The sequence below is a fragment of the Aulonocara sp. 'chitande type north' Nkhata Bay genome, linkage group LG5 (assembly GCF_057382095.1).
Source record: "Aulonocara sp. 'chitande type north' Nkhata Bay isolate Kocher_YH1m ecotype deep benthic linkage group LG5, A_spYH_male_GT1.1, whole genome shotgun sequence".
NCBI classification, from domain to species: Eukaryota; Metazoa; Chordata; class Actinopteri; order Cichliformes; family Cichlidae; genus Aulonocara; species Aulonocara sp. 'chitande type north' Nkhata Bay.
In genome coordinates, this window is record NC_141348.1 from 28,799,109 (window position 1) to 28,818,177 (window position 19,069).

Sequence of the window (19,069 nt, forward strand, 5' to 3'; positions counted from 1 at the left end):
CCCTTTACCCTGCAATTGGTCTAATGGCTTCAAGATGATAAATGTGGTTGGCTCCCTCAGCTGTCTGTTTGGCTTTGCAAGGATGAGAATGGGATTTAATGGGACTGCACACCAGATGCTGTCAGACCCGTGTGAATGACTGCATCCGGGTGGCAGGTCTGAGGAAATTAACCCTGTGATGTCTTCTGTCCGAACCTCAATGACCCGAATTCCCCCAGGAACACATGAACAGAAGAAGAAACCAGCAAAGAAATTAGCATTAAAAATTTGTTTCACTGGTAAGGATTTGCACAGTTGCACAAAAATCACCACACAGATAAGTGACTGAACACATTTTATTTTCCATTTTTTTGTCGATTTTAAGAAAATCTGTAGATTCTTCAGGTCATTTTGAACAAGTTTCCAGTCATCATTGCCACAAATTCTGAAAAAATAAAAATAAGGACCCAGATCTGTCTCAGGATCTCCTCTTAGTTGGATATGCCTAAAATACCTCACAGAGTAAGCACCCAAGAGGGACCCTAGTCAGATCCCAAAACTAAATAAGCCGGATCCTTTTAATTGTGGACTGTTAGGAGTTTCAAACCCTTCATGAATTACTGAGTTCCTAACTCAATGTCTAATAGACCCGGCAGCCACCCTTCAGAGGAAGCTCATTTGTAGATTTAGATAAAATGTGTAAAAGCAATAATGACTTGATACACTAAACATTTTCTGATTGATTTGAACAAAATAAAATTTATCACAATCATTGAAATGATAAAATATAAAAGAGAATGCATATAACATGCCTTCATAATCAGTCTCCATCTGCCTACATTGATATTAAACATGAAAAAAATACTAAAGACAAATTCCAATTAACACTAAGTGAAACTACGATGGCGTATTAGGGCCACATTAAGAAAATTATAAATTATTGTCCAATTTGAGAAAGAAGATGAAATGTGGAGGTTAAAGTTGTTGTTTTTTTCAAGTCAAACACTGCCATGGCTGATATACCCTCTACAAAATACCTTGTGTATGATGAGTTAGTGAAACAACTTGATGAGCTGTCTTATTGTGTCTTGTGACGCAACACGACTGGATGAGAGTGTGACCATCGACACCCTTGCATCTGTCCATTTCCAGTAATTTTATTTTGCAAACCTGGCCAACTCATTCAAGTTTGTGTGTTTTTTCCTTCTGACCAGAAGCAGCTTTCTGCACCATCTCTTCAATGGTGTTATACTTCTCACACTGTGTGTATGTGCTAAAAATAATAATTATTTTTTACTAATACTGATCCCGAAGTATGATTTCACTAGCTTGTCTACACAGGGCATTTTGTAGAGCGTATAGCAGTCGTGGCAACTTTAATCTCCACATTTTGACCTTTTTCCTCCCTTTATGCTCAAAATGAACAATAATATTTTTATTCTTAATGTGACCCTAACACTCCCGTGTAGAAAACAGTCTGATTAGCATATCCATGCTTACTGTGTTTTTCGCAGAATATGTTATAGCTTGATTTGAATTAGGGAACTTTTGTGCCGTGTAACAAGAGTGGAGAAGTATGATGTCTTTGTTACAACTTTGTTGTGTTTTACTTACTTGAGCGTGTTCAGGCAATATATTTCTTACCCTCTTTATCAAATACTCTAAAAGCAGCTCTGAGTTCAGAATCCTGGTTCTTTGTTCTTTCATGGTATAGAACCATGAGACCCAGAAAGCTTTCATAGTTAAATACTCTTTTTCCTGAAACATCGCAAAAATAATACATTTTAATCTGCTCCATGTGTGATTTTTATGCATAAAAAAAATCAATACATTTACATGTATAGGGGCTACATATACCCTTTTAATTACACAGTACATAATAACTACACCTAAAGAAGATCCTCTCCAAGCAATATATCTCCTTTAAAGGGATGTATTCTACAGATATATATCAAAATTGTGGGTATGTCTCAGCTTGCATTGGTTCAGACAGAAAACGGAGGAGGGAGGTGTAAAGAGAGCAGGGAAGACAATAGGAAATCGGAAACAGGAAAGGAAATTGCAATATTTCCTCCAGTTCTTCAGATGAAATGACACATAACATAACTAACACAGTTTTGCTAAGTTAAAGTGACATGAAAACTATACTTCAGCATAAGTTAAATCCCAGGAATGCAGTGTTTCAGTGCATCACAGGTCATATAATGGTTAATTCATTATATCATTCATTTCACAAATGCAAGAAACTTTTAAATCACACTAGGAACAACTGAGGAACAATGAGCATTTCATTTCTACAAAAATTAACAAATAAATGTATAATTTAATAGTTTAAATGTTGGACTCTGTGTGTGTGTGTGTGTGTGTGTGTGTGTGTGTGTGTGTGTGTGTGTGTGTGTGTGTGTGTGTGTGTGTGTGTGTATTTTCGGTTGCTTGGGAGATTCGGCAATGCAAATAATCATAAAACCACTAGACACTTCTCAGGTTACACACTGTAAAACAATGCCACCTAGTGATTCACAGAGAAACCTGCAGTAAGACTGCGGCATACATAATGTTTTTAAATGCATTTTGGAATATTATTGTTCTCTGGGAAAGCTGCTTCATAAATCCTTAATCGATTAAGATGTGTATTAAAATTCTGGGCCCGAATAGGCACAAAGGATAATACCACAAATATCTTAAGATTAATTTATCAGATCAACAAACACCAAACAGCAATTTCATATCAGCACTTTTCCTAAGTTGAATAAGCCACATTATCGCTACAGCATTTTACTTGTCTGGTTTGGGCTGATTCTAAAGAGATGAAGCTTCCACTAATGCGCACATTAATGTGCAGTGGATGTAGAAAAAGACATTTCTAAAGTATGTAAATAGAACCGGTTTACGTGCAACACAGTATAATAAAGCATAACAACTGCAACAACTTGATTAAAGCTCAATCAGCAGACAACAGAAGTAGAACCTTAGAAAGTTCTATGTCCACTTGCTAGATAGATACAGTACATTGCAAAAGTCTTGAGCCATGCCATACCTAGCATGTTTTGCTAAGAAAATGATGAATAGGTGCAGTGATTTATTGAAACATGTTCAAACATAATTTGAAATTTAGTATATAAGGCAGAAACGGTGTTTGTACACTTGAGAGTCAATATTTGGTATGACCACCTTCATTCTTCCACACAGCCTGAACTCTCTTTGCCAGGTTTTCTTGTAATTTCTTTAAGAAGTCTTCAAGAAATGTTTTCCACGCTTCTTGGAGGACATTCAAAGTTCGTTTTTAGAACAAATTTTGCATTTTTGAGAAGAGCTGCTAGTAACAAAGTGCCCAAAGATACGTTGTCTGTTACATGTAGACACAACACTGGTTCACCTCTTGACTTTGGTGCTTTTTTAATGCTTGAATGTATGTTGAGGTGAAATGGTTTAACAAACAAAAGAAAAATCCTATGAAAATGGTCAGGGGCAAGAACTGGGCTGAAAATGAGTGAAAAAGCAGCCAATGGCCAAAGAAAATATTTGCTATTCTTCAGTCTAAGATCACTATAGAGAACATATGGAGAAATTATGGGTAGCTCAAGAACTCTGCAGAGTAAGACAGAGGGTTTTTATTCCCATAGCAAGGAATTTTGCAGGTATCTTCTTTGTCCACATCTTTGGCCATCTGGATGAGCTCGCTCTTGGTAGGATTGATTCCAGTTAAACTCATCATCCTCTCTAGCTCTTGTGTCTTCACTTCTCCATTTCCTTCTTCATCAAACATCTCAAAAATTACATTGTATTTTTTGATCTTGTGATAATTTGCTGACCTGGAAGGAAATGAAAATGGGGAAACTTTTTAAGAAGCTGCAGTTTTATGCTGCCAACTATATTTATTAGAGGATTGTTAATCATGATCCTAAAACCTCTCATTTCAAGTTAGTCATTTTAGATATTATTCAAATTAATAACTATTAATAGTTAATTCTCAAGATAGCATACTCACCAATTTTTCAGGATTATATAGAAACGAGTCAGTGCAAGTACTGTGTGTACCAAAAACACTTAATGCACAATAAGAGGATGTCTTAGCCTCATCATTTCTAAATGTTTAATGCTCTTTCCCCAGAGTTTAGAAAAGCCTGCCAGAAGACCATTTATGGCACTTAGAGGGTGGACTTGCTAATCACCCATGAGGAATAATTTGATACTGATCTCACCCATCAAATGCAACACAGCTACACTGGAAAATAACTAGTTTGTATAGCTTTAAATTCGTCAAATATCCGTATTTTTAGAGAAAGTAACAGCAACGCAGCAAAATATTGTAAACAATCAGATGCATTTTTGTGTGACCTCAGTGTCACATGACGACACAGTTATGGGAACTGCAATTAGCTTAGTGTGGCCCATTAGCAGGTGTTTGCACAGCCCCCCGGTGACTTTTATGAAAGCTGACATCCAAATAAGGAGGCACTCAACTGCAAGATGTTATTTTCAACATTACAATGGGAACATTAAGAATTTCACATTTGTTAGCTGAGTGAAAGAGCTGTGTATCAGTGTACACCTCATTCCTCTTGTGGGCTAATTCAGTGCAGAGTGCAGAATTTAAAAGGACACAACATAGAAATCAAAATTAAAAGTTATGTGAAGCTATTAGCATTTAATATGTAGATTAGGTAATAGGCAATGAAATAATAGTTACTTTTTAAAAAAAACATTACTACCAGCTGTCAGGTGAATTTCATGAGCTGAATTTACCAGGTTCCTGTCCTTCTAGTTAAGCAATTACATGGCTAATAGATCATTGTGACATTTGCAAATAAAAATAATATGACCGGGAGAATTCACATACATTGAATTATAACTTACACAGCAATGTGGGAATACTTTTCTTTCTGTATCTGCATGTTGAAATCAAATAACTGCTTTCATTCATGATCAAAATGTAATATTAAAATGATACTGACAAGCCATAATAAAGATGGTCATGATAATCCAAATGTTATGCCATTTGTTTTTATTCCACGGGGTCACTCAGAGGTATGGTACTAAAGAGATTCTATGTATTCTTCGTTTTGCTGATGGCAAAGATTATAGTAGATAAATCCTGTCGTAAAATGTGAGTCTAACAAAAATAAAGAGGGAAAGGTAAACACAGTGGCTTTTCACATGCTGTGTATTAAGAAGAGATTTGTCAAACACTATTTTCAATGCAACCGATTCCCATCTTGTCTTTATATTTTTATATATATGTGGACCATCAGTACCAATAATCGATTCAAGGTTTTCAAGGTTTAGTTATGCAGGGTAGTGATGGATGATGAATGGATGATGCGAGAAGGAAATGAATGTAGGAAGATCAGGTCTTATGTCATCTGAGCCTACTTTGAGCTCCAGATGGTATCTTGAAAATGGAGAGAAGGGAGAGTAGTCTGATTGAAAGAGGAAGGATGGACAAGATGCAGCGAGGGCTTAGATAATGAGAGGATGTGGTGACGGGTATGAATAAGATGGAATTTGTGAGGCAAGTGAGACAAAGAGGTTGGTAGTCGCTAACTAGGTAGCTAAGAAATTTGCCTGACAGGTGATTACATGTGGAACTTTAGTTAACGTCTTTACTACATTTACTCAACCAAATCCATTGCAGGTTTTTTTTTTTCTGTATGACATTCCTGAGCTACTTATTTTTTCTGGTATGGATTAATTGGATTGTTATATTCTAGTTTGTCTAGTATGTATTTCTTACATGAACTGGGTCCAATTAGGATTTTTTTACGAGTGTATTTGTGCATCAGATGACTGCTTAGTATGACTAAATTAAATATCAAAACCGCTCATGCCACCAAAATAGCTTTATTCTGTCAGGTCATGAAACGGGACCTCTGGGGGTGTCCTGTGGTATCTGGCACTGTGAAGTTGACGGGGGATCCTTTGGGTCCCATGGATTGTGGGGTGGGAACAGATAAGGTTTGTTTCATGCCATCTCACAAATGCACTATAGCTCACATGGGTAAAATAATGCTCGAGGGCAGGGATCAGCCTTGAACCATCTCAATCTAACCCCTGATGTCCTAAGAGAAAAGCAAAACAAATGCCAGTGAAATCAGAGTGTAATCACTGATGAAGGAATCTTGAGGTGAATGACTGCACTGGGTCCACACAGCTATTTAATTTTAATTCAGTGCTGTTTTTTTTTGTTTTTTTTTTAATATCAGTGACCTAGTAGTAGTGCAGTAGTACATATCATACAACTGGCAAGATGTAGGCTAATTTAAAATGTATATAACAACTTTTTCATTTGGATTTTTTAAGCCTGTGCGGCCCTCTGGGAAAAAAAATCTTACCTACCCCCTACTCTATCAGTTAGGGATTCATGGAATGTTGAGGCAGGGTCAAGTAGCAGCTATGTCATTGTGTCTTTGCTAGGGTGTGTATACTCACTCTGCAAGAGCATTTTGGCTGCTGGTGCAATCAAAGTAGCATTGATATGTATGCTCACCAACAAGATTTTCCAGCAGAAAATTGCATTGCATCGCGGCATATGTTGAAAAAGTAATCATACAATTTTTGTGAGTGTTTTTTCCCCAGTTGCTTTCTTATTTTGAATCATGAACTTTGACCTTAAGTGCAATAACTGAGGCTTCCAGTTCTTTAGATGTTGTAATGGGTTCTTTGTGACCTCCTGGATGAGTCGTTGGTGCACTCATGGAGTAATTTTGACAGATCGGCCACTCATGGGAAGGTTCACCTCTGTTCTACGTTTTTTAAATTTGTGGATAATGGCCTTCACCGTGGTTGACTGGAAAAAAAATCTTGGAAATGGATTTGTAACCCAGAATCATAGATGTGAGTGGCTTTATCATCTATTCTTGGGTTGCTTTTGAGACCTTTTAACTTGCTATTTAATTACTTGATGTCTTGATTCTGCAGGTCTGGCAGTAATCAGGCCTGGGTGTAGCTCCTGAAATTGAGCAAATGCCCCCCCCTACAGTACTGTACTGAAATCATGATTACCACTTCCTACTTTAGAAGCGAAGTTGGGGCCCTGTTTACTCGATCTTTAACTTAGGCTCCTTTGCTGAGAACATAAGCGAACACTGTGCTCTCTTAAACTGTATTGTGCTCGAATTAAATACGCGTGTACAAAATTAGACGTGCTAAACATCGCTGCAAGGGGGCTGATGATAATTGTAGCATCTCCAGTTATAGAACTCCAATCGAAGGTTCTCTCTCCCTCTCTGCTGCAACGTGGGGTTTCCCAGCGCTAACTGCAGGGTTACCGCGCCCATCTCATTGCTCGGTGGCCGGACAAGAGTGTTACTACGGAAAGGGCAGATGTTAAGCTCGGCAAAAGGGAGGCAGTAGGCTGTCTTGTTGGGTGAGCTTTAGTGAATTTAAAGATTGGCTTTTTATCTGCCTGGGCAGTGCCTTCATTAAAGGGCTTTAGTGGGTGTGATTCCCCCCTCTCCGTCCCCTCCCCTCTCCGGTTGGTTGACTGAGGTTGTCAAGCTCCCCCAGCCGTAGCCTGCGTTCGGGAAGGGCTACTCCTCGGAAAACTACGCTAGCTGGCTTAAGCTAGTTAGTAAGCTAGCGTTGTGGTGTTCGTTGATGCGTGGATCGGAGATACACACCGTCCCGTGTTCCAGTCAATGCCCAAACTCAAAAACAGGCGCAAATTGAATCAGGTAAGGCAAAATGAAGCGACCAGCACACTGCTTTTAGAGCTGTAATTGTAACTGTTCTACCTTTAGCTAATGAATTGTGGCGGAATTGAACTGCCCGGGGGTGGGGTAGCAGTAGCCTAGCCTTCTAGTTAGCAGGGGTTAGCTAGCATTAAGTTGGCTATTTTGCCATAAGAGTGTTTGCATCGGTGGATCCCGGTGTAGAGTATTAGCTGCAAATTAAATGACAGAACTTAACTAGTATCCAAGCATCTGAGCAACGTTAGCTACAATTAATGTCGGAGGAAGCTTCTGGCTGGCGTTTAAGTAATAATGTTGGCCCAGCGGAGGTGCTTCTTGATATAAAATGCATTGATAACCATATGATATAAGAGACAACTGCAGTAATCATGCTTAAATTTAAAGCTTCACTGATTGCACTGACTTACATTATAATCGAAATGGTATATTTAAAGATTTTGTGAGTTGATGATGACATACTGGGTTGGGCTGGAACAATAAACGTCCCGTAATAACAGCAAACAGTGTTTTTCTTGTGATTAAAAAGAGTGGGTTATAGCATCACTTGTTAACTCTGCGCACGCTTCTGTGGATTAAATTGCAACACTTATTTAACGTAAATGCCATTGCCGCGTTTACACCCTGTTTTTACCAGCCGAGCAAATAAGTTAGCATATCGGTGCCTGTCTGCAACAAAACGGCCGCATCGATGCAACGCCTTAACTCGTGTTGGGAACATTACTTATAAACAGCCAGCTAACTTGCAGGTTTCATGGATTTAGTTTATTTTTTCTTTCTGTATTCGCTTATTTTCTGAAAGGTCATTTGCTTTATGAAAAACACCCAGCCCCCCCCCCTTTTTTTTCTTCTTGCATTTGTCGCTTGCTGGAGTAAAACAGGCCATCGCCGCCCGACCTTGCAGTTTTACAGTCTTCCCCCTCCCTCCGTCTGCTGCAAGATTAAAAGGACCAAATAAATTTACGCGGTAATCAAATTAACTTGGAAGTACTGCGTTTAACAAGATTGTTAGTATGTAAGTAAGTGGATCTCCGAAGGCCAATCCACAAGCCAGTTTTCTGGTTTACCCACTGTTGCTTAAAAGCTAACTACATAGCACCCTGTATAATTGCGGAAGAGCGGCGGAGTCTTCCCTGAAGTGACTGTGGTTACGTTATTTTGCATTAGATAATTCTGGCTATTTGGTTCGCGTGTTATGAAATTTTGCGAGTGTTGCGTTACATTGACTCTGCTCGTTTCCAGACATTTTTAACCCTTGTGTGTAACTGTTCTTAATAAGGTGACTTTAATTTTTTGAATATTAGCTCTGCCCTGCCTGCAGGCCTACTCTGTCGAGCTTGCTAACTAGCGGACAGCAGTCTGCAAGATGGCGTTTAGCTGCATCTTCAGTGCAAGTCATATTATCTTTACACTGTGCAGCACTCAGTATTTTTGCCACCTTATTGTGCAGAATTGCGTGTAATTTCCTCCTGAAATGTGCGTGCAGCCTCTGTAGAGTAACCTACTAAACAAATTCAAACCAAAAGCGGAGTTAAAACAGCTATCCGGCAGCCATTCAAATGCAACGCAAAGTCCAATGCAAATGATTTCATTGTGACTGTTGTAGGCAAATCACAGTACTGCACACAATGTCTGTGTCAACTATCAGTACAACCCGTACACTGTTGGTTAAACCTTTGCACACAAACACGTTAGTTCATGCTGTTGATTTATACTAGTACATTTTATTTCTGTCACAAAGTCTGTTTGCATTGTTGTTAAAACTACCAATAGTGTTTTGAAGTTAATTGTATGTTACTGGATTCCTTCAGAAAGTAGTCCTACTTGTATCTGGTCACAACTGCATGAGAGGATCTGTAATATGGTTGCGATGTCATTGGAAGCTGAAAATCCTGGCAATTTCTCAAAGCAAGTGCCTGGATTAGTTGTGTGTAAAAGAATTAAGATTAATCTCATCCTTTTATGATTGGAAAAACATATTTCTAATGCCTGGACAGGCTTTGCCAGCTGTTTACATTTGTGGACATGGATAGGATTAGAGACTCATTGACTGAGGATTTTAGCTTTTAGGATTATGGAGTTGCTCAGTGATACTGCTGGTTATGGCTTTTTCTGTGATCCAGCTTTAGACCTGTGAAATATTGCATTATTATTATTATTATTTAACAGTACAGATAAGCCGGTATGTTCTTGAGAACAAATGTTTGTTTATCTAGTGAAACATACACATTTAACTGAAAATGTAGAAGACACCTAAAATAGCAGACGCAATCTACCCTTAAGGGACTTGAAAACTAGTGAGCTGCAACTTCAGGCTGTTTGCCACTGCTCATTGTTTATCATGCAGTCAGCTGACCCTGATCAGGCGCTTGGAAAGGAGAAGTGATGAGGGAGAGGAACTCCTTAACTGTAAGCATCCACAGAGGTCAACAAGATTGAATTTGTATTTTATTTTTTTAATTTCTGAATGTAGAATATTTAAAACTCAGATTTATAACATGACTTCAGGCTATTCCACATTAATATTTGCCACTGGAATTTATTTTTATTTTTTGGGGAATTTGGCAGTTTAAGAAAGAACAAAAAGATGTAGGTGTCTTATTTCATCTGACTCAAGTTTGAATTTAAAACATTGAACATTGAGTAGCACTTTAAAACTAACAGCTTTTCATAGTTTAGTTGTGATAGATACTCATCAGTTTAACTTAAAAGAATTTAATTTAAATTCATTGGAAAAGTTCAAAATCAGGCAGAGTTACTTATGTAACCTCCTTTTTCTGTAGTTGTTTCCAACTCTGTGTACTAAATAAAAACTCTTGTTTTATTTTTGAGTTCATGGGATTAATTATACTTAAAGTTAAGACAGGAAACTCTACATTAGTGTAGTAAATATTTCTAACTTCAATTATTAGTTCTTTTATTTTTCTCAGGTTGAGAGAAGTTGGGAATATAGTTTTAAAATTATGTTTTAAGAGGTTTTCAAGGTGAGAATGGCATCCTGCTGTCACTGGATGATGCTTAATCATGATTACTTTCCATGACACATTTATTATAAGATTAATGAGCATAAGAGGATAACTTGAGTTAGAAAGGCCAACCAGTCAGACAACTTAGACGATTGTGTAGATAAGGTTGAGAAGACTTTCAGTCTTGTCCTGCAACTTCCAGTAACATAGGTGAGCTGACGGAAAAACACAAGTTAAGGTAACTAGTAGGGCAGTGCTAGTTAACTTGATCTTTAGTAACTTTACAATCATATTTAAATCTGTATTGCATTTTGTTTTTAATTTCTGGGTTAATTAGGTTTGGTAATGTTATTTATTTTTCACTTTTAAGCTGTTACATGTGTAACAAGTAAAAATTCTGAGTTTAACTTTGTGACCGTCGTCTTCAGTATCCGTATAATAGAAGGAAGTTACAATTCTTTAGAAAAAATTTGGCTTCCAAGCGTTCACATGTTCTAACAATACAATAACTCTTGAATCTGTAGAAAATTATGGCTGATCTTACATTTGGTCAAAACTGAGTGTTTTCTCCACTTCAGGTTGGTAACTTATTTACTCTTTGCAGTTCAATACAGAAGTATCCGTTTCCCATTTTAAATTCAAAGAGATGTCCCGTGTGCAGCTTCAGGTTGGTTTTGTAAAGTATTTTTGTTCACCGCACTTTCATAATTCATTAGATGGATTTTACCACAAGGTTATTTGTCTTACAGGATAACTGGAGTCAGTATAAGAACATTTGTCCAACTAATAATCCTCCTACTGACCTTATTATTAAATTCAATACTATATTCATAAATCCATTCCTACCTGTTGATTGCAGCCATCTTTTAGGTGTTTCATTCTTCTACCTTAGGAAAACCTTACTTTTCGTTACTCTAAGTATGCTGACGTGGACGTTACTGAAATGGACAGTTAACAAATGTTCCAACCATAACAGAAATTAAAATGGTAGATGAATCTGTCATGCTAAATGCAGTTTTTAATTCAGTATTGCATTGCTGAGCTTTTGTCTTTTTCCTGATATCTTACATGTGAATGAAATCAGTGTTTCATACAAAGAAATTTCAGACACACTAAGAATGCTATATATATATATATATATATATATATATATATATATATATATATATATATATATATATATATATATATATATATATATATATATATAAAAATATAAAATCAGTAAAATTAATATGTATATATTTTATTAGCTGAACTTTGAGCGTGCTTTGCGGCTCTGTATTAATATAAGTGGCTTATTGATCACTGAAATTCTGAGTATCCCAGGGATTAAGGTCAACAGGATAATGACTGCTTTTCGGATCACTGGAAAGTCATGCGTTAACAAGATTTGTCTGGCAATATGAATTGTGTGTCAGGATTTAGCTGGTGACATTGAGGTGGGAAAGTAAGGTTGAAGCATGAACTGCACATTGGACATATTGTAGGTAAACAATTTTTATTTTTATTTATTTATTTTTTTGCCATCAATTCAATCAAAACAATCTTGGTGAAAATCTTTATCCACTGCAGGTCTGTGAGCTGCGTTCAGACCCATTTTGCGTTTGTCTTCATTACAGCTTTGATTTTAAAATGGTTTGCTTGAAAGATTAAAGTTCCTCATATTTCCTTTGTTTGTGTTGCTTTTTTTTAGAGCAACAAGTGCCCGTGGTAGCTGGAGTAAGGTAATTGAAAAAGCAGAATAAGATGAGTGAACTGGACCAGTTACGCCAAGAGGCAGAGCAGCTCAAGAATCAGATCAGAGTGAGTAACAAAGTATCACTTCTCCACATAAAAGCATACAGACGTTTATTCTGAAAAATCTGACAGCCCTTCCAGTCGAGACTGGTGTGAGATGGAAAATGTCTGACCAAAGTGTTGACCCCCCCCTTTTTTTTTTCTTTTTTTTTTTTGTGTCTCCTCAGGATGCCAGGAAAGCATGTGCAGATGCCACACTATCACAGGTAACATTTAACTTTTCATAGTGTTTGGGTTGAAAAGCATTTGATGGGAAATGAACCTTATAGCACTTAATGTTTTACAGATCACAGCTAATATTGACCCCGTTGGCCGAATCCAGATGCGTACAAGACGAACGCTGCGGGGCCATTTGGCTAAAATATATGCCATGCATTGGGGAACAGATTCTAGGTAAAACCTAACAGCCAGAATATGATTTGTGGAGCATAGTGAACTTTGTGTCTTTCAGCAGTTTATGCATATTTTTCTATTGTTTTTAACTCTGGATAAAAAATAGATGGGTGACAACCCCTGGATACTGTGTTAGTGATGTTCATATTACTGTTCTTTTCTTTTTTTTTTTTTTGTAGGCTCTTGGTCAGTGCCTCTCAAGATGGCAAACTTATTATTTGGGATAGCTATACCACAAATAAGGTAATTTTCTTCATTATTATTTTATAATGAGGACTAATGGAATAATAGGCAAACCTTGTGTTTAATCTAGTTGAGAGTCAGTAACAACACAGCCTTACAAAGCGCAGACAAAAAAAGTGCGGTCATCTTCATTCTGATTTTTTAAAATGTTTACATAGATTGGATACTAAGTGATCTTGAAATTAATAAAACTATATAAATTTAGTTTACCTTTTAAGTTGTTCCTTTTGTACTATGTTGTACTTCTTTATGGGATAAAACAATTTTTTTGAACCTATGAGGCTATGTTGAATTGAAAAGAGGGAAAACTTATATTTAAAAGTGTTGCAGATCAGCTGAGCAAGAGGCATTTGTGCCCTTTCCCCTGAGGCTGATGTGTCTAGTGTGCAGTTGTTGATATCGGAGGAATGAGTACACTGTTTTAATGCCTAAAAGGTAATCTGGCTTCTCCACCAAAGACAGAAGTTTCTTCGGGATCCTTAAAAAGCTTTCTGACTTGTTTGGGATACTGAAGAACCTTTTGGGATAATATAATTTAACATGATACTGTGGACAATGATCCAGCTGGTAATAAAAAGATTAAAGGGTAATTCTTCCAACATTAAAGGGTAGATAGAGGTTTGATTTGTTTATGGGATACTTTAATGCAAGGCTGGTTATTTCATCCTCTTGTTTAATTAAGCTGTTGCATTATGGTGTCCCTAAGCAGCAGATTATTGACTAATATCATGTTCCCATTGAAATGGAAAAATTACGGCCGTGATTTTTACAGGATGCTGTCTAATATCTCAACAGTGCAGCCTCTTCTGAGTTGTAGCTTGGGTCACAAGAACTTACTTTGTGATCTGGCAGTACCTCACAATAGCTTATTTTTATAGTTTAGACTTGAAAAGAATTTTTTTTTGTTTTTGTTTTTTTTGTTTAGAAACATCTTTTGTTCAGTTTAAATTTCAGGCCTAGGCTTGTCCTCGAAGGAACCATTGGAAACTTGTCAGCAAGCCACCAGAGCGTTCTTTGCTGTAAGCTTTGGTTCACTGCTGCAGTCAGGTTGTTGCGCTCTGGAGATTTTTTTTTTCTTTTCTCTTAAAGGAACCTTGTGTTTGGCTTCTGTCTAACTACTCTACCATAAAGACCTTTTTGATGATGTGCTGACATGATTGTCTTCCTGGCAGAACTTTCTAAACTGTTTAATCCAATAATTTTGACATAGGTCAACTCTACTGAAGCCCTACACACAAATTTTAAGGACACATTAAATCCAGCAGGACACAGCTGACTACAGCGTTGAGTGCTATAGCAAAGGGTCTGAATACTTGTTTAAAAGAAAGCTTGAAACTTTGAAGTGTAAAAAGTGAAGGAGTTGCAGTACTTTCTAAATTGTATAAATAAGTATTGACATTTATTTTATGCTTTATAAAGGCAGACTGACATTGTTGTGTGTTAGTGTTTAAATGCCAAATTTAGTTATTGTAACATTGCTCTCCAAAAGGTATGTAATCCTATTTTGAAGATTTTGTTTCTTTGACAAAATGGAACTTAAGTATCTGTGCATGTGTCTGTTTGTTACTCTATAGGTTCATGCCATTCCACTTCGATCTTCCTGGGTCATGACTTGCGCATATGCGCCTTCAGGAAACTATGTGGCCTGTGGTGGCTTAGATAACATCTGTTCCATCTACAACCTGAAAACACGTGAGGGGAATGTACGTGTGAGCCGTGAGCTCGCTGGACATACAGGTAAATGGTTGTAAATGTCTTCTCAAACAGCAAAGTATCAGTTAAAACATGCTTCTTTTGCCATATTGTCTATGTTAACTTATAGTTGGATTCAACAAAACAGTGGCATGATAAGGTGTATGTTGCTTTAAAAATTTGTTAGTCTTTTTTTTTTTTTTTTAATTTTCAATGAATTTTAAATAACTGATCTATTTACTGCTAATTGATGATTAGTTGTAACTGCAAGTAGGGGTTAAATGTGCACTGCTAGTTCTACATTTGTCTTTCACTTGTGTATTAATGACTTCTATTGACTCTCAATATTAGGATACCTGTCCTGTTGTCGCTTTCTTGATGACAACCAGATTGTTACAAGCTCTGGAGATACCACTTGGTGAGTGAAAAGATGACATTGAGTTCCGTTAATGAGCAGTTAACGTGCTAGACAACAGGCAAACTGATTCTAAATCCTTTATTTCACAGTGCACTTTGGGACATTGAGACTGGCCAGCAGACAACCACATTTGCTGGACACACCGGTGATGTCATGAGCCTGTCACTCGCCCCTGACTCAAGGTTATTTGTCTCTGGTGCTTGTGATGCCTCTGCTAAACTCTGGGATGTTCGAGAGGGCATGTGCAGACAGACATTTACTGGCCATGAGTCTGACATTAATGCCATCTGTGTAAGTTCCATACACATGTAAATACAAGTGTTTTGCTTGCTAAATTTGTTTCCTGTTTCAATCAATAATTGGACAATAATTATTTCTGTTTTTGGAACTTGCAGTTTTTCCCTAATGGAAATGCCTTTGCCACGGGCTCTGATGATGCCACCTGCAGGCTGTTCGATCTGCGTGCTGATCAGGAATTAATGATCTATTCTCATGACAATATCATATGTGGCATCACCTCTGTGGCATTCTCAAAGAGTGGCCGCCTTCTTCTGGCAGGATATGATGACTTTAACTGCAATGTGTGGGACACACTAAAAGCTGATCGTGCTGGTTAGTATTGCTGAAAAAGCCTTTTATCTCCTTAGTGTTGGTAAATCCCAAGAGCACTTTGTAACATCCAAATTGATGTGACCTGTATTTCCTTAGTGCACTACTGTTAACTAAATGACAATTATGATTGCTTATAGGTGTGTTGGCTGGACATGACAACCGCGTTAGCTGCCTGGGGGTTACTGATGATGGCATGGCAGTTGCAACAGGATCCTGGGACAGTTTTCTGAAGATCTGGAATTGAAGCCTGAAGGTTCTTTTACTGTTTGATTGTTTTTGGGTTTTTTTTGTTGTTTTTTGTTTTTTGTTTTTTTGCATATATTATTATTATTATTATTTTTGTTATTATTATTTTTTTTTACATTTGTATCCAAATAAATGCCAATTTCCCTCCAAAATCCAGTTACCTTTACGCTTGTTCCACACTTGGTTGTTGTTTGTAATGGGACACAATCAGTGCTTGATCTTTGTCCATCAAGTTTTAAGGTCTTAACCTGGCAGAACATTAAAAAAAAAAGGCTAAACAGTAGGTCAGATTATATTATTCAAATCTTAAATTTAACCTTTCTTTGTTTCTCAGATGTTCATTTAACTCCAAAGTTGACTGGAAGACCATTACAACTTGAGAATGTTCACAGCATCTTCTTCAACACTGTTTAAACTGACTTGGACACCACAAAAACGAAGGGAAACCAATGCCTTTCCTACACAAAGAAGAGCACAATTGTTTATCACCTAGTTAAGAAAGGATCTCCTGTGGTATCAAATCCAAAACTTGTGCATTCCTTCTTGGACCATTTTATGTTACCTTGAAAGAGAAAACAACACTATCATCCCATGCAAATGTGTGCGTCTTGAAAGCAAATGTTGGAGTGTAATTGTACAAATTATTTAACTTTTTTCCTTTTTTTTTTCTTTTTTTTTTTTTTCTTTTTTTTCTTTTCTTTTTTTTTTTTTTTTTTTTAAGATTTCTATTCTGATGGTTTGTTATTCTTGATGGCTTTTTTTTTTTTTTGTCATATTTCTTTAGTGGTTTTAGATATGTTTGAATTACAGCTTGTCTTTCTAATCCAGGTGAATCATATAAGACAGATGAGAAAACCATGCAGAAGTAAAAAGCTTGGATCATATTACACGAGCAGCTTTCAAAATGTCCATGATGTATTTATATACTAGCTGTTTTTGTTTCATCACAGCCTTTTGCACATGAAGCTTTGCCTCTCAACTAATACTGTGTTAACTAACCAAGCACATGCTATAAGTTATGAATGCTCATTCCAGTACAGAAAGAGTTATTACCAGTAAATTATCCAGTTAAGCCCCTTAATTCTTGTACATGCCTTTGACTTTTGGTGGGAAGGGTTTGGTTTAGGGTGCTGAGGTAACTGAGGCATGGCTCGATTTTACTATATGAAAGGGGATTTGTGTTTCGTATCCACTTTGAGTGAAACACCTCACCTGACTTAATAGACACTTCCTTTGCTTGGGACTGCAGTTGCAACTCTGTGAATGAAATGTACAAAATCAATGTCTGAAAATAATGGTCTGTTTTAAGTTAAGACATTTAATTTTGTCTGCCACGAGTTAATTTAGATGTGCATGCTGTAGACTTGCTTTCAATGGTGCAAAAATCCTAGATTTTTCTTTTGTTTCCAAAAAGGAGAGTAACCTGTTGATTGAACTTAATAGAGGCCAATTTATTTTTGGCTCAAACTCTGCATACATACATCATGTACTAATACTGGTAACGCTATGCACCAGAATGAGCAAGAATGGAAACAGACTTATTATTGACTGCATACTTAATGTAAATTATGCTTACCAGTTCTATTGATGCCAATTTTGTAATAATTATTACAATCATTGTGAGAAATCTATCCTTGAAAAGTCCTCTCTCCTTCAAATCTTCACACACACAATGGAACAGAAATGTCCTCACACACTGTCCATACTAAAACTTTTTGTACACCCCCCCCCCCCCCCCCCCTCCCTCCATTGGTCTTAAATTTGAAAATCAGAACATCTGAATGACAACATTTTCACTGTATACAGAAGCACTTTTGTTAAAGTTGTGACATATTTTCACTTTTTTCTTTTTTCTTTTTTTTTTTTTCCTTTCTGCGATGATGTACAATAAATGTGATGTATTCGTGTATGGCCACAAGTGAAAATGCAATTCAACTGAGGTGGATTCCCTTTTCTCTTTCCATTAATATTATAGAGCTCTGCACCCTTATGTACCTATTCACTTTTTGTATTTCATTTCGGTCTGTTGGTGTTCCACGGTGAGCTGGATGCAAGATAGATACTGTACTAAATTGTACTGTTATTGATTGGAAAATGTAATAAAAAGCTGTTTGAGATCTTGCTTTGTGTTTTTGTGAGGGTTCTGTCAGAATCTTCTGATGTGCCATTTAAACAATTCACTGCTTTGTGCAGCTTTGAGTTTTTGGAGGGAGCCTTAAAAAAAAAAAAAAGAACTAACTTGTATGCAGTAATTGTATTGTGTTCACTAAAGAGAGACCGGATTTGTTTTTCTGATCTATGCAGAAGGAATTGTGATGCATCTGGATGCAGAAATTTTTTTGAGTTTTTTAAAAATTGTGTAACAGTGCTTGTATTATTACTCTTTATTGTCAGATTTCAGCAACATAATTTTATATGGTACTTTTTTTTTTTTTTTTTCCTTCCAAGGATTTCAAAGTCACTTTTATATGACTTGAAGTAAAAATTTTCATTTGCACCCTGGTTAAAAACCAAGAAGAAGGCCCTGCTTCTGCTGGTGTAGATGTCTGTGCTGGTGGGGCTTTCACCGCCCTCACCAGAGTACTAGCATACCTCAGGTTCATGAGAAAGAAATGGTGTCCCTTCGTAAGTAGGTAGCAAGTGTTATGGCTCCAGGTAAAGTTTCCAATGAGATACACCAAGGTACCTGAAAGTGGAGGCCACTCCCACAGATGAAGTGCAGAGGAGGAGGGGAGTTACCTTTTCTGCCGAAACCAATGATCATCACCTTTATTATCCCTGCACCAGCTTCCGTTGCTTTACCTCTTGTCTGTAGTCAGTCAATGTTGATCCCCAAACTTCTAAAATTGGTTTGTAAAACTGCTGCATGCACATGGAACTTTAAAGTTTCACTGTTCAAGTGAACAACATCCTATTAGGGGGATAAGCCATGCAGAAAGACCAATTATCTGAAAATGACTTAATATTGAAAAAGCCAGTCTCTTCATCATAACTGGATTTTTTTAAGTTCACCCCAAACCGACGCAATAATG

The 19,069-nt window shown here is 37.0% G+C and overlaps 1 protein-coding gene across 6 annotated transcripts; it reads left to right on the forward strand.

Moving 5' to 3' along the window:
• The first annotated feature begins 7,267 nt into the window (after positions 1–7,267).
• Positions 7,268–18,159, forward strand: gnb1b (guanine nucleotide binding protein (G protein), beta polypeptide 1b). Of its 6 annotated transcripts, none has more exons than XM_086292789.1 (11): positions 7,268–7,652; positions 12,330–12,439; positions 12,601–12,639; positions 12,720–12,826; positions 13,006–13,069; positions 14,644–14,806; positions 15,113–15,179; positions 15,269–15,470; positions 15,575–15,791; positions 15,929–16,044; positions 16,372–18,159. In XM_086292789.1, the coding sequence occupies exons 2-10, from the start codon at positions 12,383–12,385 to the stop codon at positions 16,033–16,035; spliced, it is 1,023 nt and encodes a 340-aa protein (XP_086148915.1). In that variant the 5' UTR covers positions 7,268–7,652; positions 12,330–12,382; the 3' UTR covers positions 16,036–16,044; positions 16,372–18,159. The 6 variants fall into 6 exon arrangements, with proteins under 6 accessions (XP_086148915.1, XP_086148913.1, XP_086148914.1 ...); XM_086292787.1 differs by lacking the exon at positions 7,268–7,652 and adding an exon at positions 10,741–10,871; XM_086292788.1 differs by lacking the exon at positions 7,268–7,652 and adding an exon at positions 10,756–10,864 and having other exon boundaries at positions 12,328–12,439.
• Positions 18,160–19,069: the final 910 nt, after the last annotated feature.